Source organism: Pan troglodytes, chromosome X (genome assembly GCF_028858775.2).
Source record: "Pan troglodytes isolate AG18354 chromosome X, NHGRI_mPanTro3-v2.0_pri, whole genome shotgun sequence".
In the NCBI taxonomy this organism is placed as follows: domain Eukaryota; kingdom Metazoa; phylum Chordata; class Mammalia; order Primates; family Hominidae; genus Pan; species Pan troglodytes.
This window is the reverse complement of record NC_072421.2, coordinates 49,591,376-49,618,582: the sequence shown is the minus strand read 5'-3', so window position 1 is coordinate 49,618,582 and position 27,207 is coordinate 49,591,376. Positions and strand designations below refer to the sequence as shown.

The window sequence follows — 27,207 nt, the reverse complement described above, 5'->3', positions numbered from 1 at the left end:
CGAACCTAAAAACGTACAAATTTATCTATCGAATTCACTATATTAACACATGAATGGGAAAAAATGCTGTGGTAATCGAAATAGATGCACTGTTTGATGAAAATCAACATATATTCAAATGAATACTCTCAGCAAATTGGGAACAGAATGGAATGACTCACTCTGATAAAGTCCGTCTACAAAAAAGGAGAGTAAATAGGATGGTGAAATGTTGAAATTTTTCGGTTTCTCATCAGGGATAAGACAAGGATGTCCACTGTCACCATTGTAACGGGTGGGTCTGTGCAATGCCATAAAATCAGAAAAGGAAATAAAACTCTTTACAATGGCAACGACGGGCCCGCCACGGTGGCCCACGCCAGTAATCCCAGCACTGTGGGAGGTGAGGTGGGTGCATCACTTGCACTCAAAAGTTCAACAACAGCCCGGGAAACATGGCAAAACCCCGTCTCTACAAAAAATACAAAAGGAAAAAGAAAAAAAAATGGCGGAAACAAAACTGCTCTTATTCCAGGATGATATGTTTCTGTATATTGAAGACTGAAAACGACCTAGAAGTGAACTTTAGAATTCACAAGCATATTTCACAAGGCCGCTGGATAGAAAACCAATATGTAAGAATTATGTCTCCACCGGGCGCGGAGGCTCATGCCTGTAATCCCAGCACTTTGGGAGGCCAAGGCAGGTGAATCACGAGGTCAGGAGTTCAAGAGCACCCCGGCCAAGATGGCGAAAGCCCATCTCTAGTAAAAACACAAAACTTAGCCAGGCGTGCTGGTGGGTGCCTATAATCCCAGCTACTCGGGAGGCTGAGGCAGACAATTGCTTGAATCCGGGAGGTGGGGTTGCAGTGAGCAGAGATCACGCCACTGCACTCCAGCCTGGGCGACAGAGCAAGACTCCGTCTCAAAAGAGAACAAAGAAAGAAAAAAAAAAAAAAGAACGATGTCTCTACATACCAGCTCAGAGAGTTACAATACACGATTTCAAAGAATGATACATATTTCACAGCATCAAAAAGCTAGAAATAAAATTCACAAAAGATGCGCAAGACTTCTTTGCAGAAGGCTGTAAAGCTTTATTGGGAGAATTTTAATGAACAAATTTCCAACATAGGAGCAGCCTGCATCATTTCAACGTGTCTTCTTTTAACACTGTGATCGCTTTTCACCTGTAACAGAAACACAACGATTGGGAACATGACGTAGCAACAGATTATTCAGATGACCCTAAAGGCATACAAAGCACACTACACTTTGGGTTTTATTAAATGGACTAAAAACAGAACCCTATGGGTGATCCCGTGTCTTACACGCAATTGAACCTCTGCATAAACTTTGAGCGTACACCTGCAGAATTTAAAAGTAATTTCCTCCCTGAACATCAAGTGCTTCCTTTCAAGTCACAAGCACTTACAATTAACAGTCAACAATTTGGAAAACACATGTGTAAAGCATACTTCAGTTGATTACTCAGGAAGTACTAGAGTCACGGTCTTTCAACTTTAAATCTTATCAATTCATGTCTCTAAAGCTGAAACTTACATGTAACATTTGATATGATTAGAGATGATTATATCGTATGTGTGTCTACAGTCTTATTAGAAATAGTGGCTCATGAAGACTGACAGTGGGGCAGGGAGCATGCATAGCACAGGCATCTTACTCACACCCATGCTGAGCATCACTGACCTACATGCCACAGATGACAGGAACTAAACGGTCTCTCGCCATTTGATATTTATTTCAGTCACTCAAGGTTTCCGTGGGGAAAGATTTAAGAAGCAATTGTACCATTTGACCCAGCCATCCCATTACTGGGTATATACCCAAAGGACTATAAATCATGCTGCTATAAAGACACATGCACACGTATGTTTATTGCGGCATGATTCACGATAGCAAAGACTTGGAACCAACCCAAATGTCCAACAACGATAGACTGGATTAAGAAAATGTGGCACATATACACCACGGAATACTATGCAGCCTTAAAAAAATGATGAGTTCATGTCCTTTGTAGGGACATGGATGAAACTGGAAATCATCATTCTCAGTAAACTATCGCAAGAACAAAAAACCAAACACCGCATATTCTCACTCATAGGTGGGAACTGAACAATGAGATCACATGGACAGAGGAAGGGGAATATCACACCCTGGGGACTGTTGTGGGGTGGGGGGAGGGGGGAGGGATAGCACTGGGAGATGTACCTAATGCTAGATGATGAGATAGTGGGTGCAGCGCACCAGCATGGCACATGTATACATATGTAACTAACCTGCACAATGTGCACATGTACCCTAAAACTTAAAGTATAATAATAAAAAATAAATCAATAAATAAAAGAAAAAAAAAGAAGCAATTGTTCATTGAAAGCCAGAGAAACCCTGCCTGGGCAACACAGTGAGACCTCATCTCTACAAAAATGAAAACAAAAAAATGTACTCAGGCACGGTGGCTTGTGCATGTAGTTCCAGCCACTCAGGAGGCCGAGGTGGGAGGACGGCTTTAGCCTGGGAGCCAGAGGTTGCAGTGAGCTGAAATTGCATCACTGCACTCCAGCCTGGGTGACACACTGAGACTCTGTCGCAAACAAACAAACAAACCAAGAAGAGGGAGAATTCACAATTTCACAAGATCTTACACTACATATTCAGCTCTCCACACGGAAAAACTAGGATGAAGCAGAGGGCCCGCTCACTTTCTTACTGACAATGAAATCTCAGTTCAGAGATTTTCAGATGACTCAGGCCAGGGTTTCATGATTTGTGATTAACAAACCATGCGAAGCAGATGATCTCTGTGTCCCACGCATTCTATGCAACAGGATCAGAGTATGAAAGAACCGGAATGGAAAATGGTTTTAAAATCTCTGACTTAAACTCACTATTTTCATAAGAACCAAAGATAGGTTTAGAAGGGAAAGGACTCACTCAGAATCTCGCCAAGGCTGTAAGAGCTGCTATTAGAACCCGCATGAGTGCTTCAGCATTTTTCACACCAAGTGATGGGTGTTACAAACGTGTTATGTATTGATTAAAAGCAGACCTTTACAAAAGCATCTGAAAATTGTGAGCTACTGGTTTAAGGATTTATACTCAAAACTTTTAATCCAACATGGCTTTTACTCAGTTCGTTTCTGTATCTGACAGTCTATCAGTCGGGTGCTGGGGCCTGAACTACGTTTCAAATAACCTTCTTATAAGAACTCTCTTACTAAAGAGGCAGTATTGTTACCTGTGTTATTAAAAATATAATGCTTGGTCGCGTATGGTGGCTCTCGCATGTAATCCTGGCAATTTCAAAGGTTAAGTTAAGTGGATCACCTGAGGTCAAGAGTTCGGGGACAACCTGTGCAACATAATGAAACCCTGTCTCTACTAAAAATACAAAAATTAGCTGGGCACAGTGGTGTATGTCCATAAGCCCAGCTCCGCGAGAGACTCATACAGGAGAATCACTTGAACCCAGAAGGCGGAATTTCCAATGAGCCGAGATGCCACCACTGCACTCCAGCCTGTTGGACAGAGCAAGACTCCATCTCAAAAATGTAATAATTATGATACGATACTGTGGAAACAGACACCCTACAATTTTCATGCCTAATGGATTGCCTACCTTCTTCAGGCGTTTTCACCTCCTCTGGATTTGGCAGGCCCATCTCCTGGCCATCAGGACCATCTCCACACTCACACCCAGTCTTTGGGTGAACCTGTTCCTGGCTATCAGCTTCAGGCTTCGGCCCTTAAAAATAAAAAATACATATCAATTTAAGCAGTAAAACATGAAATATGAATAAGAAAATAATATTCATGCTCTCGGTGTTATTATATAAAAGCTTTAGCTAGTATAATAATAAATATGTTGATAAGAATCCCAGGAACATTATTTCAGGAGTCTGTTAGCAGAAAACAGGAAAACAAGGTGTTCCAAATATTACCCTCTTCCTTTCCAGAGACTGCCCTCAGACAACTCTGCTGCCTCCTTTGCACTTTGTTATTCTACCTCTGATTGTCCTTCTCATATTAAATGACTCAAGGCTGAAATCCTGTCTCTCACAGCACTTACACTCCTAGCACTTAGACTCTTATATGGCATGACTAGCCAGCAATAAATGCTGACTTTAAAAAAGGTCTTTAAAAAAGACATGAAAAAGCCCAAACTGCAGAACATTCTGGAAACCAACTGGTCTATCCTCTTCAAAAATGTCTGTATCATGAATGACAAAGACAAATTAAGGAAACATTCCAGATTAAAGGAAACTAAAAACACCTGAAAAGCACATGCAAGATGTGATCCTGAACTGGACTCTGGATCAGAAAAAGGAATTCTGTCAATAAAATTATCTGCATTGGGCGTGGGGTCTCACTTCTGCGGGATAATTAAGGAATCAGAGAGACCGAGGGGTTGAGGAGGAATTATTTAATTATTTAGGTGCACCGACCCAGTCGGATTACATCCAAAGGACTGAGCCCCAAACAAAGAGTGAAGCTACCTTTTAAGCATTTCGTGGGGTGGGTGAGATCTGTGCAGGGGGAAGCGTATTACAGAAGCAAGAAACAAAGACAGTTATTCAATTAAAACATGCATTACATCATTTCTTACTTTTCAAGGAACAACATGTTTTGCGACTTGAGATTATCTGTCTAGTGACCTTACTGCTGCACAGCTAGAGAAACAGTCTTCACAATGCCTGAGAAAGGGGAAGATAAGGCTCACTAGCCACAGAAGGAAAAACAGGCAGTTAATTTTAAAGGACTCCAGCTCTTTCTCTTCCTCAGGGGGAGTTGGGTTTTCTTACAAACAACTGAGTTTTTGCTTACACATTCTTTAATTTCTTCTAATTCCTGTTTCATTTCCCCCCTTTGGTGCTTTTCATAACAAAGGTGTTCATAGCAAGCACCATTATTTGCCACCTCTTCGCGGAGCTGGGCTTCTTCTACTGGCAGCAGCTGATGTTTGGTTAATGCCATCAACTGTGAGGTAGTGTGTCGGGTTACTATTGCCTTTATAGTTGACTGAATACTCCTAATAAACAGGGGTAAAATAAAAGGGAGGATGAGGCAGATGCCAAGAGTAAACAAAAACCCACCAATGAGAGTTTTGAATCCTCCAAAGGTTGAGAACTATCCTCCAAACAACAAATCCAAGGACCATCCGGACCAAGTCTGAACTGGAACATGGGCCAACTTGCGCATTCTAGCTGTGATTTCCATGACAATTCAGCCATTATCATCGATTTCTAGGCAACAGTTGGTTAAATTAAATTTTCCACATACTCCTCCTTCTGAGGCTAAGAGGTAATCTAAAGCCAATCTATTTTGATGTATAGCATTTCTCGTTTGTGTTGCTTGTATTGCCAATAAATCTAGTGCCCTTGACGCTTCATTGGTTATAATTTCAAGGACTGCCTGCAACCTTATGACGCAGTTGAGCATATAGATTGAGGTGCGATATCCCCATGACCCATCCTGTGCCCAGGTAGTTGGCCCATAATATTTAGTGATTGCTTCATGAGGCCATTCATTATCCTTCCAGTCTCCTATGTCTACATCCTTTTTGACATTTGTGTCTATTTTTGTGATTATGCTTCTTCTAGTTCTTCTTTTATTTTCCTCATAAACTGGATACCCTAAGAGTTCCCTTTGCTTTAGAGGAATTAGAAAGAAGGATGGCTTGGTTGTTCCTAACACACACGCCCCTGTCCATTTAGCCAGCAGTTGCCAATATGCCTATGTGCCACAGATCCAATATAGGCCAGAGGGTGCTTTCCAAGCATTTGGAGCCTCTAGAGATGCCAAGAGTGGCTTAGAGTAGAGAACCGAGAGAAAGGGTTTGGATCTGGTAAGTAGGAGTCATTCTGGGCATTTCTCCATAGAGTTTTGTGTTTAGTCTTATCATAATACTGTTGCCCTAGGCAGGTTGTTTCTCCTACTCTCTCTGTGAAAGCCTTTCCCCAACGGGCAATACAGTATTTTCCAATTATGGAGGTTTTTAACAACCAAACACTGGCTGAGGCTGTTGGTTCACTGGCAGGGTTAGGCAAAGTGAAGTTATCTTGTGGCATTAATTCCTTTGCCTCCCATGGCCACTGGTCCCCCATATTATTTCCTCCACATACATAGCATGAGGAAATTCCTAAGCTGCCAGCTATGTTTGCAGCTGATTGGGCAAATAAGTTTTTGGTTGATGGGGGAAGCTCAGGCACTGACTGATCAAAAGGCTTATAGAATGACTTACGGACCCGAAATTGCGGGGTTGGACGCATTTGAGTCCTTCTAGTCTTTTTGACAATTAGTAGTGGAACTCCAAGGCCTGCTCCTTGTCTGTTTACCTGTAATAGTGCTGTCTGTCCTGTAGACGAGAAAGGTAGCTCTGGCTTTAAGATAGTAAAATTTAAAGGATTGCATGTCCTTGTCTTACAATTTGGTTTGGTTGACATACTCCTTAGCAGAGCAGTCCTTCCTGAATATAAATGTCGGAGCTGTGTTAGTGTAGACCACTGAATGTTACAGTCAGGGCATCTGATTTGTGGTTCTCCATACAGATGTTTAGGGCTGGTCCTGCTAAGCCTCTCTTGTGTTAAACCATTGCAGACTGTTTCTGGTTGTATGTGTAGGTTCTTAACTTGATTCCTGTACATTTATAGTAGGTATGGTACAGTAGAATTTTAACTGTGGTATTTTTTACCCAGGTAGTGTGTACACAATGTGGGCATCCTTCTCAAGATTTCTCCCCTTTTAGTATAGGCAGAAATGGTAACAACATCAGTGTACGTAATAGAAACATGCTTACACTACACATGGGCATGGCAAACCTTCTTCTGAGCATAGACATTTGCAGCATTTGCAGTAATAACAACAGAACAATCAGTATTGACAGAATTATAACTAGGCTTATAAATTGTATTTACATTTAATTATCCGGAGATGGTCCTCTTAGCTTCGGCCGTGCATAGACTAGTCAGCTTCCAGGATGTGACTAGAGCAGAGCTTGTAGGATCCTCAAGCTTCAGCCGTACGTAGACTGACCAGCCTCTGGTGTGGTCAGAGCAGGGCAGTCGTCCTTCTTACCAGTGGTTGGGTTTTGCCGTAGGAGCATTCGGGTGGGACAATCTGGGTCTTGTTGGCTAATCCACTGGTCATCGTCGGGAGTCACTGCTGCCACTGGTTTCAGGCGGCTATGGTGAATCCAAGGTGTGACACCTGCAACTTTAACAGCAGTGGAAGTAGACATGATCACAATATGGGGCCCATCCCATAAGGGCCCCAAGGTTGTTGGATTCCACCTTTTAACCCAGACAGAGTCCCCTGGCTTATGTGGATGCACTGGGTCTGTTAGACTTACAGGTATCCTTTCCCTTACGCAGCTATGTACCTCCTACATTCCCACTCCTAAAGCCTGCATCTGTCTCCTAAGGGTTAACTCTCCTAACTCCTTTAAATCCCCTCTAATTTGATTAATAATTGGGGGTGGCCTTCCGAACAATATTTCATAGGGCGAGTACCCAGTTTGTTTTGTAGGTGTACACCTGACCTGGAGGAGGACCATGGGCAAGACCTGATCCCATCGTAAGTGAGTTTCCTGGCTAAACTTTTTTAGTAGCTGTTTGAGTGTCCGGTTCATCCGTTCCACCTTCCCTGAACTCTGTGGTGAGTAGGCTGTGTGCAGTTTCCACTTGATCTTTAAAAGTTGAGTCAGCTGTTGTACTACTTCTGCCACAAATGCAGGACCACTGTCTGATCCTAGGGTTAAAGGCAACCCAAATCTTGGTATGACGTCTTTTAGTAGCACCTTTGTCGCCTCTCGTGCCTTTTCAGTTCTGGTGGGGAAGGCCTCAGCCTACCCTGAGAAGGCGTAAACAAACACTAGCATATACCAGTAACCTCCTGCTAGAGGTAACTCAGTGAAGTCTACAAGCAGGTTCTCACAAGGAACAGTTCCTGCTTCCTGAATTCCGGGAGGTCGAGTAGGTCCTTGTTTTGGATTATTCCGGGCACAGGATAGACATTGTTCAAAAACAGCATGGGCGATGGCAGAGAGCCGTGGCACATAGAAATGCCGACCTATCAAAGTTTCTAGTCGTCCTTCCAATGTGTGTTCCTTGATGGTTCTGCTTCACAAACCTTGGGGCTTTTGTTTCTGGGACAGCTAGCCTCCCGTCAGAGAACAGCCACCATCCATTTTTAATATATTTTCCTGTTTCCTGACCAAACCAAGCTTTTTCCCTTGAAGAGTAATTGGTTACCTCCAATAAAGGGGGCTCTATAAGGAGAGGCATTGCTAGAGTTCTTTCTTCAGGTAAAGCCTTTCTCATTGCTGCCTACCTAGCCTCTTGGTCTGCCTTTCTGTTGCTCTGCACCTCATAGCTCTTCCCGATTTGGTGTCCTTTGCAATGAATAACAGCCACCTTCTCTGGAGCCCATATGGCTTCTAATAATTGCAAAATTTCCTCTTTATTTTTTATTTCTTTTCCTTCAGTAGCCAATAGTCCTCTCTCTTTGTGTATTGCCCCATGGGCATGCAGGGTTGCAAAAGCATATCTTGAATCATTATATATGTTTACTTTCTTCCCCTTGGCCAATAACAGTGCTCTGGTTAATGCTATTAATTCAGCCTTCTGAGCAGAAGTCCCAGAAGGTAAGGCTTGAGCCTCAACCACCGAGTATTGGGTCACTACTGCATACCCTGCATATCACACCTCATCTGTTATGAAACTGCTACCATCAGTGAAGTATTCAACATCTGGGCTCTCCAAGGCAGTATCTCTGAGATCTTCCCGGCTCATTCACTGTATTTATGCAACAGTGGGGAAGGTCCTGCCAGCAGTGAGGCAACCCACCATCATTCCAATCGGGGTCCTCCACAGGCCGTATTTACAGTTTCCAGTGTTATCTGGGGATTTTCACACAGAAGCCCTTGATACTTTAGCATTCTAGAGTTGGACAGCCAACGATGTCCTCTTTGCTCCATTAAGGTGACTACAGCGTGTGGCACCCAGACTATTGTCTTCTGACCTAGGGCTAGCTTGTTGGCATCTTCTATAAGGATTGCAGTAGCTGCCAGCGCCCTGAGGCAGTGGGGCCAACCTAAGGCCACCAAGTCCAGTCGCTTGGATAAGTATGCTACCGGCCAATGTCAAGAGCCCAACAACTGAGTGAAGACTCCAGCTGCCATTCCCTTCCGTTCATCCACATACCAAAAGAAGGGCTTTTTACATCTGGCAACCCTAGCGCCAGGGCTTGGATGAGAGCTTCCTTTATATCTTTGAAGGCCTTTTGCTGTTCCTTTTCCTATACGAGGGGCTCTCTTTCTTTTCCTTTGGTAGCCTCATATAAGGGCCTTGCTGTAAGGGAGAAGTTTGGAATCCAGATTCGGCAGAATCCCACTGCACCCAGAAATTTCTTGACCTGCTGCCTTGAAACTGGGGTGGGCAATGCACATACAGCCTCCTTGCATGCACTTCCAAGCCTGCGCTGGCCTTGGGATACCATGAATCCTAGATATCCAGCCTCCCGAAAACAGACTTTTGCCTTGTCCCTGGACACTTTGTAAACTGGCCTGTATTCACCATTTGGCTTGTGCACAGGCAGCAGAGGAGTATTCCAGAAGGACTTGCATTTCACTATAATCCTATGTTCATACAGCCGATTTAAATGTTTTGTTATGCCATCAATTGCCTCTCTGGGTAGGGATATTGACGGACTCGTACCAGGGCAGCATGAGGGTTAAGCTCTACTACCACCAGGGGTCTGTTTGCAGCAAGTCCAGGGGGGTTGTCCTCAGCCTATACACCTGGTTCCTTGAAAAGCATTCCCCACTTATTGTGTAGGTCCGGCTCCGGTAGCCTTCTGGCACACAGTTCACAGAGCCGCCATTCCTCAGCCTTTGTGACAGTTAGAGTCAATACCATTGCCTTAGACTTTCCAAACTCCAGTGTCATATTCCCTTTAGGTGTAAAGGAAATTTGTGCCTGCAGTTTCTGGAGTAAGTCTCTTCCTAACAAGGGCACTCGACAATTTGGCATATATAGAAACTCATGCTGCACTTCTTGTCCCCTAATAATACATCTCCTGGATTTGCAAAAGGGTATCTTTTCTTTGGCCCCTGTACCCCCTACGATAGTAGCACAGTTCTTTGTGGGGGGGGGGGGCTAATCGGGTGGGTTACCACAGAGAAATCAGCACCAATATCGACCAAAAAAATCCATTGATCGGCCCCCTACTTCCATAGAGACCATAGGCTCCCCGGGGCCTAAAAGGATGGAGCCCGGTCTGTCTCAGTCTGCTAAATTCTCGGCCCCCCGCTAAGCCGATCCGATCAGGATCTGCCTCGGAAGCACCACAACTAGCAACCGAACGCCGCTCTTGGGTGTTAGGCCATTGACCATTCTCCTTACTCTTTTGACATTTATCCTTCTAGTGTCCTTTCCTTTTGCACCGTGCACATTAATCTCTCTCTAGCCTCGGCCGGCTTTCAAACTCCTGTCCAGACTAGCCTTTTCCATGACTGCGTTCACACCCGCGTCCGTGTCTCCTTGCAAAGAGCCAGCTTCTCTTCCTGTAAGGGCTGCTGCTAGTAAATTAGCCTTTCTTAAGCCTCCGATCAGCTTTCTTCTTTGCCTCCTGATCTCAGTTAATGTACACCTTGGTAGCCACTTTAATAAGCTGAGTAGTATTCACACCTACGGAGCTTCTAACTTCTGCAATTTATGCCTAATATCTCCTTGGCCCTGACTTACAAATGTTGTATTCACCATGCACTGATTTTCAGCAGCCTTGGGGTTAAACGGAGTGTACACCCAAAATGCCTCACAAAGACTTTCTTAAAACTGGCTGGTGCTTTTATCTGCACCCTGGAGCACCTCTGAGATTTTTTATATTGGTTGTCTTTTTCTTTTACTATCCTTTAGCTTTTGCAGAAGTGTTTCTCGGCACCTTCGTAGGTGTTGAAGCCAGACTGCATCATCTGGGTCCTAGTGGGGGTCCTTTTGTCCTCGTAAGAGGCGTAAGCATAACTTCGGCATGGCCAGACCTGAGACGGCCTACCTGACTTTTCTAGCTTTTCACTTTAACTTCCTGGAGCTCTGATTTCTCCTTCTCCTGTGAGACTGGGAGCCTGTATCTCTTTGAACTTAACTCCTTAGGGGCAGTTAGCCTTAGTAAAGGGGGGTAGATTGGAATGTAGGGAGGAGGGGTCTCTATTCCCTCCTGCGGTTCTTGCAAAACCAGTTTTCTCCTTCCTCAGACTTTTCTTTTGTTTCCATAGCTGCCAGGGCAGCTGATTTTTACTTTCACTTTTGGCTTTTACTTTTCACTTTTTACTTTTGGAGTTACAAGCCTCTGTGACTTTCCCTTTAACTCTGTAGCCGTCAGAGCAGCTGGTTTCTCTTGGCATGAGCTGCGAGCATTCTACAATAAACTGCTAGGCAGGGCTGCATTCATTTAGTCATCAATGTAAAGACTAGGTCTGAATGCCCTGGCTGTCCTCTGACCCTAGTCACCACCTTAAAACACATGGCCAATTTCTCTGTAGTGCCTTCGGCCCGCCATCTGACGCTAAAAGAGGGCTATTCTAATTCACAGTATGTCCTTAACTTTTGAGCATCCAGTTTCATCCCATAATCACCTCTAAATCCTTTTTTAATTTTTTTCATCATGCACTCCAAAGGAGTTGGTTTCAACACTTTTCCTCCCATTTCTTCCTTTGTGGCGCACTTTCACTCTCACTTTCACTCTCGGGTCCACTAGACTGGGTCCTATTATGGGAGTTTCAGAGGCTGCTTAGCCAGGAACGTGCCTTCCCCTCTCACAGCCTGCTGTGGCCATGGAGCTGGTCCTATCAGCTGTACACAACGTCCTAGGTCTGATTTCCCCCGCACTTGCCTCAGAGCACACAGCCCACGCTAAGGGATCTGTGCTTCCCCACGTCACTCCCCGCATTGGTCTCTCCCGAGACCGTCTCTTTCACACACTTTCACACATGTCCCCTGCCCCAGGACTCCTCATCGGATGAAACGGGCCTCTCCCGTGTCCTGGGTGAGCCTAGTTAGGCTCCCACATTCACACACCTACACACCACTCCTACCCCAGGACTCCTCATCAGATGAAACGAGCCTCTCTCATGTCCTGGGTAGGTCCACACACACACCCACACACTCCCAGTTGGGCTGGCAAGCCACTCTTGCACCCTGCCAGCAAGCTCTTCCTTGCTGCACTTGCCACTCTATTGGCCCATTTTCTCCACCACTGAGCCACTTTCACTTTATTAGGGGGACATGAGGCTCATCCAAATTGGCAGGCCACTCCTGCTGCCCCCAGCCACTCTGGGTTGGATTAGTGGTCGGTCCCCGGGAGGTGATCAAGCTCCCCTTCATCCCTATGGGATGGGCTTTCCTGCCTTGGGCCCTTTCTCCTTACTGTGGTACCTGAAGTGCTGGTATCATGCTGCAGCCCCGTCTCCAGTTCCGTTGTGCAGCCAGCTAGGCCACTGGGATGCGGGGAGAGCCAGTCTCCATCCAGGTGAAGCTCCCCTATGGCACGCCTTGGATACCAGGTCTCCCCTGGCCCTGGGGCTCTAGTCCCACAGGCAAAGGAGACAGTAAATCTGCCATCTCCAATCCCTGTCCGGGTCACCAGAAATGCTGCAGGATAATTAAGGAATCAGAGAGACCGAGGGGTTGAGGAGGAATTATTTAATTATTTAGATGCACTGACCTAGTCAGATTAACATCCAAAGGACTGAGCCCCAAACAAAGAGTCAAGCTATCTTTTAAGCATTTCGTGGGGCAGGGGGAGATCTGTGCAGGGGAAGCATATTACAGAAGTGGGAAACAAATACAGTTATTCAATTGAAACATGCATTACATTATTTCTTACTTTTCAAGGAACAACATGTTTTACCACTTGAGATTATCTGTCTAGTGACCTTGCAGCTGCACAACTAGAGAAACAGGGTCTTCACAATGCCTCGGAAAGGGAGAGATAAGACTCACTAGCCACAGAAGGAAAAACAGGCAGTTAATTTTAAAGGACTCCAGCTCTTTCTCTTCCTCAGGGGAAATTGGGTTTTCTTACATACAACTGAGCTTTTGCTTACACATTCTTTAATTTCTTTTAATTCCTGTTCCATCACACCTGTAATCCAAACATTTTGGGATGCCAAGGTGGGCAGATCAGGTGAGGTCAGAAGTTCAAGACCAGCCTGGACAACAGGACGAACCCTATCTCTACTAAAAATACAAACAAACAAAAAAAAGGAAACATTACTCAGGCACGGTGGCCAGGCCCTGTAGTCCCAGCTACATGGGAGGCTGAGGCATGAGAATCCCTTCAACCTGGGAGGTGTAGGTTGCAGTGAGCCGAGACCGCACTACTGCACTCCAACCTGGGCAACAGAGAGAGACTCCGTCTCAACAAAGGAAAAAAGAAATTGTCTGGAGAACTGGCAAAATTTGAGTATACACTGTGTAATAAATGACTGCATTTTCTCATTGTTAAATTTCCTGATTTTGATTTTTCTGCAGTGATGACCAAGGAATTACTTTTTCTTTGTTCTGATGATGTACACACCCTCAAGTACTTGGTGTAAAGGGTCATAACACCTGAAAATTTATCGAAACAATTCAGCATTAATAACAGTAAACATATATCTGTATATGTGTGTGTGTGAGTGTGTGGGAAGCAGGGTAAGAGAGGGAAGAGATATGAAACCTATGAAGCGAAAGCTATTAACAATTGGTGAATCTAGGTGAAAAGTACAGGAGTTCATTGTACTATTCTTGCAAATTTTCCATAATGTTATGCCTTGAAAATAGATACAGTAAAAATTTAAAAGAATATATGACAATTACACTGAACTTTAGGAAGACAGGAGGTTTTTTTTAATTATGGTAAAAAATACACATATTCTAAAATTTACCATCTTAACTGTTTTTAAGTGGTACAGTTCACTAAGGAGTTATGTTTGCAACATTACCAGCAACTAGGCACAAACTTTGCATCTGTGTTTTCCTATACCATGAAACCTTTAGTTATCTGTTTGTTTGTTTGTTTGTTTATTTATTAGTGATAAGGTCTTGCTATGTTTCCCAGGCTGGGCTTCAACTCCAGGGCTCAAGCAATCCTCTCACCTCAGACTCCCAAGTAGCTGGGACTATGCGTGCACAGCATTCAGCCCAGCTTGAGACCTTTCTCCTAAATGACAATCTAAGGATAAACCACAGGACATGTATAATGCTTATATTCAGCCGTAGAGTACCAACAGCAGTGTGCGTCAGCTGAGAAATCTGAAGTCTACCACGTGGATAGGATTTCAGTTACAATTACAATGTCAGTTTCTGAAGGATTGATTCGCTGGATGGATTTGAGGACTATGGAAAATCTTACAGTCACGACACCCATTACCTATTGGGGTAAAGAGAAACTTCACTTTGTTCAAATAAAGTTATATTTAGGTCCGAAGGTCCTAAAGGTAATATTCCATAAATGAACCCCGTGAAGAACAAAGCACCAAATAAAACATTGTTTGTGAATCACAGAAAATATACTGTCCCGCACTGAGAATAAGGGAGTGGGCGGACAGCAATTAATGGGCATTGTTGTCAGTCAGATTCTAGGAACTTTTAACAGTGCATCCCTGGAATAATCCATGACCTCCGTTACATAAATGCTTCCTTTCAAAACATTTTATCTCGGAGAAATTATTTCCATCTCACGTTAATCTCAGGATAATTCCGTTTGTGCTTTTCTAACCATAAAAGGATTTAATCACTTCCTAAAAGCCACTTAGAAAATAACTAAACCAGCTACCTGTATGGCAGTATCCTAGTTTATCCAGCTTTTATCAAATGTACCATATAAAAATATCAATCAAAGGAAACAGTGGCTGACATTCAGTGACTCGGTTTTTGGAGCTGCTCCTGCTCCTCTGAACTGGGTGTATTCTTGGGTCAGTACTAAGCTACCTTACAGTAAAGCCTTTGAGTTTTAAGCATTTTCAGCAAAATCATTTCCGTTTTTACAGCAACATAGATGGTAGGAAGACACAAACCTTGGAACAAAATACAAATTTTGTATTCACCAGTCAAGGGCTCTTGGATAAAACACAATCCCAGCGCCTCCATTCTCTCATTCATAAAGATGAGAAATTTTATCATAGTGAGGGATTTGCCTAAGCTAAGCTGCAAACTACATAGCCTCCTCGCTTTTCCAGTCAATTTCAGGCATTCTTTCCATTGTTTTCTTTCCTCCTGTTCCTGCTATGTAACAATGCATAACACACACACACACATGCACGCACACACACACACACACACGCACACCAGCAGACATTCTTCTTCCCTTTCCCTCACCTTGACCTGCAGATGCTCCCTCATCCTCTCCCTGATGAGCAGGTGCAGGATCCTGACTTTGAGTTGCTGGTTCCCCTTCTTCAGGTTTTGGTGGTTCCACTTCTTCTTCACTGAACTGCTCGGGCTGGGGAATATGTGTGGGTGTGCAAATAAAAAAAGTTTTGTTACTAATACATGATTATATATATATATATATATATGCACAGAATACATAGCTATTTCTGATCATAACTAAGCCTAAAGACATTTCTCCAACTCTATGCTCTATGCCCAATAAGGTTACTCGACCCACAGGAAGGTTACTATGAGAAAAGTGATGCACGAGGACTTTGGAGGCTATTATACTCAGTGTTGGAATAGATGTGTACAATCTGTCATTAGCAAACAAAGCCTGAGAAAGAAGTCATGGGCAAAAGCTGAAGAACACTAGAGGAAAAAAAATTCTCCAGAATCAATGTTTCCTTCATGAGACGCCATCATCATTTTTTATGAGCAGGAAAGACCTTTATCAGCATTTCCATACTAATGCAACAATACTATCACAAAAATTAATTTCTGCTAATAGAAAACAACGAATTAACGTTTAAGCACTCACCAGCATAGGCCCAATCATTTCAGGAGGCTCTACATAGAGTCTTGGTCTAGACCGATAGGTCGATCTTCCTCGCCAACTCACATTTCACACTGAAAACAGACAACCGTGATTGGGAGCATGCCCTCGAAAGGGCTGCTATATTCCATCACCTCCATGGATAAATGTTAACTTGTCGTTTTAATTTTGAAAATACTTTCAAAATAAGTCCCAGAGTTAAGCATATGTGTGTACCTTTTCTGAGTGCCTACAAAGCCACTTATGCTGGCCAAGCTGGCAGAGCAATCATCTTAAGGCGTGTGACAAAACGCAGAGGACATTTTTTTCTAAATTTCTTTTGGTCCCGCAGTCTCCCTGTGTTGCTCTGGCAGAGTGCAGTGGCGCGATCACAGCTCACTGCAGCCTCGACCTCCTGCTCAAGGGATCCTCCCACCTCAGCGTCCCGAGTAACTGGGACTACAGGCGCAGGCCATGGCGCCCCGCTGGCAGAGGTCATTTCTGATGAGGTTTAGTTTCACAAGTGGACTCCACATGAAAATATTAGTGAATCATAATTCTCGTGATTGCTACTTTGGGCACACTCCCACTTACTAGAGCCATTCACTTCTCTCAAATCAAGTTTGATTGGACCGCACAGCCTCTCCCAGTCCTTCCCACTGTTGCCAGACCTTCCATGGCGGAGGTGAGATCTTGCGATGCTTCTCACTCGGGGCTCCCCACTCCACAAAGCTCAGGGGCACTCACAAGCCCGCAGTCTTCCCAGGTGCCAGGTCCCTTCTTTACCGCCCTCCTCGCACCTGTCCGGGACCTCATTCAGGGATCTCCCCTGTATCGGGTATTCCTGGCACCTCCGGACTTCCATCCCTCTGACAGCACACCCAGCAATCGCCCCTTCTTCACCTGAGCCCCTGACCGCCTCCCCTCCATGGCCCACCTTCCTCCTTGTCCTGGCCCCTTCACGACCACAAAGCAGATGGTGGCCTCACAGCCTTTGAGAGAAGTAGGACGACCTCAAGGCCCTTCTCTTTCAGAGGCCAGGAGCCCCTTCCCTTTCAGAAGCCTCGAGGCCCTTCTCCCTCAGAGGCCACAAACCACGAAGCAGGACCCAACGGACTCACCCGAAGCACACTGCCTGCTCTTCACCCTCACTCACACTTCAGACCCCGGGAGGACTGGCCTGCAGACCTACCAGATGAATCTCAGTAGAGGAAAAAGATTCCAGACGACAGGAACGAGACCACACACCCTCACAGCTCCCTGGCGTTCTCCACGTGGGTAAAGCGGCTGAGCAGAAGACGCCCAGTGGACATGCGCACTGAGGCGGGAGCCAAGGAGCATGTACGGCTGCGGGCTGGGGAGGGCTGCCGTTCCCAGCCCCAAGCCCCCAACCCTCGATTCCCATCCCCACTGAGGATAATGGAATCTGACCTCCCTCTGCTGTTTCCTATGCCTCTGGGACTCAAATACCTCAAATAGTGCTCCCCTCAAAACTCACTCCATCTTCAACTAAACCCCCCTCCCCTCCAGGGCCCTTTCTTGCCCTGGCCCCACCATGGGGACAAGGACCACGGTGACTGCCTGAGAAGACAGGTAAACCACCTGCGAAAACAGAAATAGCAACGTACCCCAAAAAGAAATTGTTAAATGTGAACAAGTCAGAGAAAGAGACTGAAAGAAAAATGAATACAATCTCTAGGACCCATAATACTAAAACGATAGCTATCATTTGTAGCATCAGAATCACAGAAAGAGAAGTGCCAGTATTAGAGAAACAGGAGAGCCAGAGTGACACCATGTGAAAATCAACTCCATCTTGAAACTCGCAAGACACATTCCTTACCAGTCACAACCCATGGTCCTAAGATGTTTGGAGTTGAGAAAACAGATGAAAGGTACCTCCAAGGACATGCTCCCACAGCAGCAGAAAGTGCAGGGTTCCCAACACCCATAACAATATATGCTTTCAACAGAATTATGCTTTCATGGACTTACACACTGGAAAGTCAAGGATAGTTTTCTTTAAATCAATAGAATGATAAATTTCATCATGCCCTTAGCACACCCTCACAAAGATATGGATAAGTTTAGTCTTTACATAGAGAAGACCCTTGTATAAGAAAAACTGGCCAGGCCAAGACTCATGCCTGTAGTACTAGTATTTTTGGAGGCTGAGCTGGGCAGATTGCCTGAGCTCAGGTGTTCGAGACCAGCCTAAGCAACATGAGAAAATCTCATCACTACAAAAAAAAAAGAAGAAGAAAAATTAGCTGGGAATGGTTACATGTACCTATAGTCACAGCTACTTAGAAGCCTGAGGTGGGAGGATCGCTTGAGCCAAGAAGGTCAAGGATGCAGTGAGCTCTGATAATACCACTGCACTCCAGCCTGGGTGATAGAATGAGACCGTGTCTCAATTTTTAAAAATAGAAGATAAAAATGTACAAAGTTATCAATCTAATTCACTACATTAACAGATGAATGGGAAAAAAATGCTGTTATAAACAAAATAGATGCACTGATGAAACTCAACATATATTCAAATGAATACTCTCAGCAAATTTGGAACAGAATGGAATGACTTACTCTGATAAAGTCCATCTACAAAAAAAGGACAGTAAATAGGATGGTGAAATGTTGAAATTTTTCGGTTTCTCATCAGGGATAAGACAAGGATGTCCACTGTCACCATTTTAACAGGTGGGTCTGCACAATGCCATAAAATCAGAAAAGGAAATAAAACTCTTTACAATGGCAACAACAGGCCCGGCACAGTGGCCCACGTCAGTAATCTCAGCACTGTGGGAGGTGAGGCGGGTGCATCACTTGCACTCAAAAGTTCAAGAACAGCCCGGGAAACATGGCAAAACCCCGTCTCTACAAAAAATACAAAAGGAAAAAGAAAAAAAAAATGGCAGAAACAAAATTGTTCTTATTCAAGGATGGTATGATTCTGTATGTTGAAGACTGAAAACCATCTAGAAGTAAACTTTTAGAATTCATAAGCATATTTCACAAGGCTGCTGGATAGAAAATCAATATATAAGAATTATGTCTCGCCCGGGCGCGGTGGCTCACGCCTGTAATCCCAACACTTTGGGAGGCCGAGGTGGGTGGATCACGAGGTCAGGAGTTCAAGAGCACCCCGGCCAAGATGGCGAAACCCCGTCTCTACTAAAAATACAAAATCTGGCTGGGTAGGTGGTGGGCTCCTGTAATCCCAGCTACTCGGGAGGCTGAGGCAGAAATTGCTTGCATCCAGGAGGCGGGGGTTGCAGTGAGCAGAGATCACACCACTGCACTCTAGCCTAAGCAACAGAGTGAGACTCTGTCTCAAAAGAGAAAAAAAGAAAAAAAAAAAAAAGAATGATGTCTCTACATACCAGCTGAAACAGTTAGAATATAAAATTTCAAAGAATGATATATATTTCACAGCATCAGAAAGCTAGAAATAAAATTCACAAAAGATGCGCAAGACTACTTTGCAGAAGGCTGTAAAGCTTTATTGGGAGAATTTTAATGAACAAATTTCCAACATAGGAGCAGCCTGCATCATTTCAGCTTGTCTTCTTTTAACTCCGTGATTGCTTTTCACCTGTAACAGAAACATAACAACTGGGAACATTACTTAACAGCAGTTTATTTATATGATTCTAAAGGCATGTAAAGCATACTACAGTTTGGGTTTTATTAAATAGACAAAAAACAGAACCCTAAAGGTGATCCTGTGTCTTACATCCAATTAAACCTCTGTATACACTTTGAGGGTAGACCTCCAGAATTTAAAGGTAATTTCTTACCTATACATCAAGTACCTCCTTTAAATTCAGAAGCACTTATAATGAATGGTCAGCAATTTGGAAAACACATATGTAAAACATATTTCAGTTGATTACTCAGGAAGTACTAAAGTCATGGTCTTTGAACTTCAAATCTTATCAACTCATGTCTCAAAATCTGAAACTTACGTGTAACATTTGATATGGTTAGAGGTGATTATATCACTCTATCCACAGTCTTATTAGAAACAGTGGCTCATGCAGACTGACTGTGGGGCAGGGAGCATGCTTAGCACAAGCATCTTACTCACACCCATCTTGAGCATCACTGACCTTCATGCCACAGAAAATAGAAACTAAACAATCTATCACCTTTTGATTATTCACTCACTCAAGGTTTCCTTTGTGAAAGATTTAAGAAGCAATTATTTATTAAGAGCCAGAGAATCCCATCCTGGGCAACATAGTGAGACCTCATCTCTACAAAACTTATATTAAAAAAACAAAATTAATCGGGCACAGTGGCTTGTGCCTGTAGTTCCAGCTACTCAAGAGGCTGAGATGGGATGATCGCTTGAGCCTGGGAGTCAGAGGGTGCAGTGAGCTGAAGTTGCACCACTGCACTCCCGCCTGGGTGACAGAGTGAGACTCTGTCTTAAAAAAAAAAAAAAAAAAAAAACGGCAGCAATAGCAAGATGGCCAAATAGTAATACCTCTGGTCTGCAGCTCCCAGTGAGATCAAGGCAGAAGGTGGGTGATTTCTGTATTTCCAGCTGAGGTACCCGGCTCATCTCACTGGGACTCGTTAGACAGTGGGTGCAGCCCATGGAAGGCAAGCCGAAGTAGAGTGGGGCACTGCCTTACCGGGGAAGCAGTAGGGGTCGGGGAACTCCTTCCCCTAGCCAAGGGAAGTCATGAGGAACTGTGCTGTGAGGAACGGTGCATCCAGGCCCAGATACTATGCTTTTCCCATGGTCTTCTCAACCCACAGACCAGGAGATTCCCTCCTGTGCCTATGCCACCAGGGCCCTAGGTTTCAAACACAAAACTGGGCAACCGTTTGGGCAGATATGGAGCTTGCTGCAGGAGTTGTTTTTCATACCCCAGTGGTGCCTGGAATGCCAGCAAGACAGAACCGTTCACTCCCCTGGAAAGGGGGCTAAAGCCAGGGAGCCATGTGGTCTAGCTGAGCAGGTCCCACCACCACGGAGCCCAGCAAACTAAGATCCACTGGCTTGAAATTCTCACTGCCAGCACAGCAGTCTGAAGTTGACCTGGGATGCTCAAGCTTGGTGGGGGGAGGGGCGTCTGTCATTACTGAGGCTTGAGTAGGCAGTTTTCCCCTCACATTATGAACAAAGCCTCCGGGAAGTTCAAACTGGGCAGAGCCCACGGCCGCTTGGCAAACCCGCTGTAGCCAGACTGCCTCTCTAGATTCCTCCTCTCTGGGCAGGGCATCTCTGAAAGAAAGGCAGCAGCCCCAGGCAGGGGCTTATAGATAAAACTCCCATCTTTCTGGGACAGAGCACCTGGGGGAAGGGGCGGCTGTGGGCACAGCTTCAGCAGACTTAAATGTTCCTGCCTGCTGGCTCTCAAGAGAGCAGCGGATCTCCCAGCACAGCGCTCAAGCTCTGCTAAGGGATAGACTGCCTCCTCAAGTGGGTCCCTGACCCCCATGCCTCCTGACTGGGAGACACCTTCAAGCAGGGGCTGACACATACCTCATATACAAGAGCTCCGGCTGGCATCTGGCAGGTGCCCCTCTGGGACGAAGCTTCCCAGAGGAAGGAACAGGCAGCAATCTTTGCTGTTCTGCAGCCTCTGCTGGTGATACCCAGGCAAACAGGGTCTGGAGTAGAACTCCAACAAACTCCAGCAGACCTGCAGCAGAGGGGCCTGACTGTTAGAAGGAAAACTAACAAACAGAAAGGAATAGTATCAACATCAACAAAAAGGACATCCACACAGAAACCCCATCTGAAGGTCACCAACATCAAAGACCAAAGGTAGATAAATCCACAAAGATGAGGAAAATCCAGCACAAAAAGGCTGAAAACTGCAAAACCCAGAATGCATCTTCTCCTCCAAAGGATCACAACTCCTTGCCAGCAAGGAAATAAAACTGGACCGAGAATGAGTTTGACGAACTGTCAGAAGTAGGCTTCAGAAGGTGGGTAATAACAAACTCCTCCGAGCTAAAGGAGCATGTTCTTACCCAATGCAAGGAAACTAAGAGCCTTGAAAAAAGGTTAGAGAAATTGCTAACTAGAATAACTAATTTAGAGAAGAACAAAAATGACTAGATAGAGCTGAAAAACACAGCACAAGAACTTCATGAAGCATACACAAATATCAATAGCCAAATCGATCAAGCAGAAGAAGGGATATCAGAGACTGAAGATCAACTTAATGAAATAAAGCATGAAAACAAGATTAGGATAAAAAGGAACGAACGAAGCCTCCAAGAAATATGGGACTATGTGAAAAGACCAAACCTACATTTGACTGGTGTACCTGAAAGTGACGGGGAGAATGGAACCAAGTTGGATAACACCCTTCAGGATATTATCCAGTAGAACTTCCCCAACCTAGCAAGACAGGCCAAGATTCAAATTCAGGAAATACAGAGAACAGCACAAAGATACTTCTTGAGAAGAGCAACCCCAAGACACATAATCATCAGATTCACCAAGGTTGAAATCAAAGAAAAAATGTTAAGGGCAGCCAGAGAGAAAGGTCGGGTTACCCACATAGGGAAGCCCATCAGACTAAGAGTGGATCTCTGCAGAAACCCTACAAGCCAGAAGAGAGTGGGGGCCAATATTCAACATTCTTAAAGAAAAGAATTTTCAACCCAGAATTTCATATCCAGCCAAACTAAGCTTTATAAGCAAAGGAGAAATAAAATCCTTTACAGACAAGCAAATGCTGAGAGATTTTCTCGCCACCAGGCCTGCCTTACAAGAGCTCCTGAAGGAAGCACTAAATATGCAAAGGAAAAACCAGTACCAGCCACTGCAAAAACATACCAAATTGTAAAGACCATTGACACTATGAAGAAACTGCATGAACGAACGGGCAAAATAACCAGCTAGCATCATAATGACAGGATCAAATTCACACATAACAATATTAACCTTAAATGTAAACGGGCTAAATGCCCCAATTAAAAGACATAGACTGGCAAATTGGATAGAGTCAAGACCCATCGGTGGGCTATATTCAGGAGATCCATCTCACATGCAAAGACACACATAGGCTCAAAAATAAAAGGATGAAGGAATACTTACCAAGCAAATGGAAAGCAAAAAAAAAAAAAAAAAAAAAAAAAAGCAGGGGTTGCAATCCTAGTCTCTGATAAAACAGACTTTAAACCAAAAGAGACAAAGATCAAAAGAGACAAAGAAGGGCATTACATAATGGTAAAGGGATCAATGCAACAAGAAGAGGTAATTATCCTAAATATATATGCACCCAATACAGGAGCACCCAGATTTATAAAGCAAGTTCTTGGCCAGGCGCGTTGGCTCATGCCTGTAATCCCAGCACTTTGGGAGGCCGAGGCGGGTAGATCACAAGGTCAGAAGATCGAAACCATCCTGGCTAACATGGTGAAACCCTGCCTCTACTAAAAAATACAAAAAATTGGCCAGGCGCGGTGGCTCACGCCTGTAATCCCCGCACTTTGGCAGGCCGAGGCGGGCGGATCACGAGGTCAGGAGATCGAGACCATCCTGGCTAACACGGTGAAACCCCGTCTCTACTAAAAATACAAAAAAATTAGCCAGGCATAGTGGCAGGAACCTGTAGTCCCAGCTACTCGGGAGGCTGAGGCAGGAGAATGGCGTGAACCCAGGAGATGGAGCTTGAAGTGAGCCGAGATTGCGCCACTGCACTCCAGCCTGGGTGACAGAGCGAGACTCTGTCTCAAAAAATAAATAAATAAATAAATAAATAAATAAATAAATAAATAAAAATAAAGCAAGTTCTTAGAGACCTACAAAGAGACTTAGACTCCCACACAATAATAGTGGGAGACTTTAACACCTCACTGGCAATATTAGACAGAGCAGTGAGACAGAAAATTAACAAGGATATCCAGGACTTGAACTCAGCTCTGGACCAAGCGGGCCTAATAGACATCTACAGAACTCTCCACCCCACATCAACAGAATATACATTCTTCTCAGCACCACATCGCACTTATTCTAAAATTGACCACATAATTTGAAGTAAAACACTCCTCAGCAAATGCAAAAGAACAGAAATCATAACAAACAGTCTCTCAGACAACAGTGCAATCAAATTAGAACTCAGAATTAAGAAACTCACTCAAAACCACACAACTACATGGAAACTGAACAACCTACTCCTGAATGACTACTGGGTAAATAATGAAATTAAGGCAGAAATAAAGTTATTTGAAACCAATGAGAACAAAGACACAATGTACCAGAATCTCTGGGACACAGCTAAAGCAGTGTTTAGAGGGAAATTTATAGCACTAAATGCCCACAGGAGAAAGCGGGAAAGATCTAAAATCGACACCCTAATATCACAATTAAAAGAACTAGGGAAGCAAGAGCAAACAAATTCAACTGCTAGCAAAAGACAAGAAATAACTAAGATCAGAGCAGAACTGAAGGAGACAGAGAGGTGAAAAACCCTTCAAAAAATCAACGAATCCAGGAGCTGGTTTTTTTAAAAGATTAACAAAATAGATAGACTGCTAGCCAGATTAATAAAGAAGAAAAGAGAGAAGAATCAAATAGACACAATAGAAAACGATAAAAGGGATATCAGCACTGATCCCACAGAAATACAAACTACCATCAAAGAATACTATACATACCTCTACACAAATAAACTAGAAAATCTAGAAGAAATGGATACATTCCTGGATACATACACCCTCCCAAGACTAAACCAGGAAGCATTCGAATCCCTGAATAGACCAATAACAAGTTCTGAAATTGAGGCAGTAATTAAAAACCTACCAACCAAAAGAAGCCCAGGACCAGATGGATTCACAGCCAAATTCTACCAGAGTTACAAAGAGAAGCTAGTACCATTGCTTCTGAAACTATTCCAAACAATAGAAAAAGAGGGACTCCTCCCTAACTCATTTTATGAGGCCAGCATCATCCTGATACCAAAACCTGGCAGAGACACAACAAAAAAAGAAAATTTCAGGCCAATATGTTACCTCATGTATCATTGGGGTGATAATGATCAATTGTAACAAATGCACCACGCTGGTGAGGGTTGCTGATAATGGGGAGGCTGTGCATGTGTGGAGGTGAGGGATATATGGGATATGTCTGTACCTTCCTCTCAGGTTTACTGTAAACCTAAAACTGCTCTTTAAAAAAAAAAAAAAAAAAAAAGTCTTTTTTAAAAAGAAGATAAAGTTGCCAGGTCCAGATGGTTTCACTGGCAAATTGTGTCAAACATCTAAGAAGAAATAATACCAATTCTACAAAATCTCTTCAAAAAATAAGACAGGAACACTTCTCAAATAGCATTACCCTGATACCAAAACCAGAAAAAAAGAAAGTATGGGAAAAGTACAGCCCAACTTCCTTCATGAACATAGATGAAAAAAAAATCCTCAACATAATATTACCAATTCAAATCCAATATACAAAAATAAGACACCATGACCAAGTGAGGCTTATCCTGGGGATGCAAAACTGACACAATATTCAAAAATCAATCAATGTGACCGGGTGCAGTGGCTCATGCCTTTAATCCCAGCACTTTGGGAGGCTGAGGTGGGGGGATCGCTTGAGCCCAGGAGTTCGAGATGAGCCTGGCCAACATGGGGAAACCCCATCTCTACTAAAAATACAAAAATTAGTCAGGTGTGGTGACACACACCTGTAGTCCCAGCTACTTGGGAGGCTGAGACACGAGAATTGCTTGAACCCAGGAGGCAGTTGCAGTGAGCTGATACAGCACAACCACACTCCGGCCTTGGTGACAGAGAGACTCTGTCTCAAAAAAGTAAAACAAATTAAAATAAAATAAAATAAAAATCAATAAATGCAATCTACCATACTGACATTCGAAAGTAACTGAACCACATAATCGTATCATGTCATGCAGAAAAAGCTTCTGACAAAATTCAACATTGATTCATGATCTTAAAAAAAACTCTTAGCAAACAAGAAGATAACTTTCTTAACCTGATATAAAGCATCCACCAAAAAAAAAAAACCTACAGCTTAGATCATACTTTTTTTTTTTTTTTTTGAGACATATTCTCGCTCTGTTGCCCAGGCTGGAGTGCAGTGGCGCGATCTTAGCTCACTGCAAGCTCCACCTCCCGAGTTCACACCATTCTCAGCCTCAGCCTCCCGAGTAGCTGGGACTACAGGTGCCTGCCACCACGCCCGGCTAATTTTTTTGTATTTTTAGTAGAGACGGGGTTTCACCGTGTTAGCCAGGATGGTCTCGATCTCCTGACCTCATGATCCACCCCCCCTCAGCCTCTCAAAGTGCTGGGATTACAGGCATGAGCCACCCTGCCTGGCTTAGATCATACTTAATAGAGAAAAACTAAATGCTTTCTCCCTAAGATCAGAAATGAGGCAAGAATGTCCACTCTCACTCCTGCTATTCAACATTGTAATTGAAAGGCCTGACCAGCTGCAGTGGCTCACGCCTGTACTCCCAACACTTTGAGAGGCCGAGGTTGGCGGATCACTTGAGCTCCGGAGTTCGAGACCCCTGGGCAACACGGCGAAACCCCATCTCTACAAAAAAAATACAAAATTTAGCTGGGTGTGGTGGCACATGTGTCTGTAGTCCCATCTACTCGGGAGGCTGAGGTGGGAGAATCACTTGAGCCCAGGAGGTCAAGGCTGCAGTGAGCCGCTATCTCAAAAAAAAAAAAAATGTAGTGATGGAGTGTTGCGTGGGTGAGGGGGTGAGGAGAGGGAGTGACTCTAAGGGGAGGCACAATGGAGTTCTTTAGGGTAATAGAACTGTTCTGAATACTAATTACAGTGGTGGTTACATGAATCTACACATATTAAAATTCATAGAAACTCCCCCAAAGTAAATTCTACTGTGACAATTTTTTAAATAAATTTTTTAAATGGTATCAATCAAGCAGTTGAAAATCCTTGTGTGGGGTTTTGCTTGTTTGGTTGTTTGTTGTTGTTGTTTTGAGACAGGGTCTCATACCTTCACCCAGGCTGGAGTGCAGTGGCCCGATCTTGGCTCACTGCAACCTCTGCCTCCCAGGCTCAAGTGATCCTCCCTCCTCCGCCTCTGAGTAGCTGGGACTATGGGCGCATGCCACCATGCCCAGCTAATTTTTGTATTTTTTGTAGAGATGGGGTTCTCCATGTTGCTCAGGCTGGTCTCAAACTCCTGGACTCAAGTGATCCTCCCACCTCGGCCTCCCAAAGTGCTGGGGTTTCAGACGTGAGTCACCGCGACTGGCCAGAATCCTTGTTTTCTGTAAAACTGTTTTA

General features: G+C 44.1%; 1 protein-coding gene across 2 annotated transcripts; it reads right to left on the bottom strand.

Annotated features, from left to right (window-relative positions):
- Positions 1–1,054: 1,054 nt before the first annotated feature.
- On the bottom strand, positions 1,055–17,216 carry GAGE10 (G antigen 10). 2 transcript variants are annotated; one of them, XM_054676211.2, is made up of 5 exons: positions 17,137–17,216; positions 15,951–16,039; positions 15,356–15,479; positions 3,622–3,747; positions 1,055–1,171 (listed from the first exon to the last, which is right to left on the bottom strand). In XM_054676211.2, exons 2-5 carry the CDS (start codon positions 15,966–15,968, stop codon positions 1,149–1,151), a joined length of 291 nt encoding a protein of 96 aa, XP_054532186.1. In that variant the 5' UTR covers positions 15,969–16,039; positions 17,137–17,216; the 3' UTR covers positions 1,055–1,148.
- Positions 17,217–27,207: the final 9,991 nt, after the last annotated feature.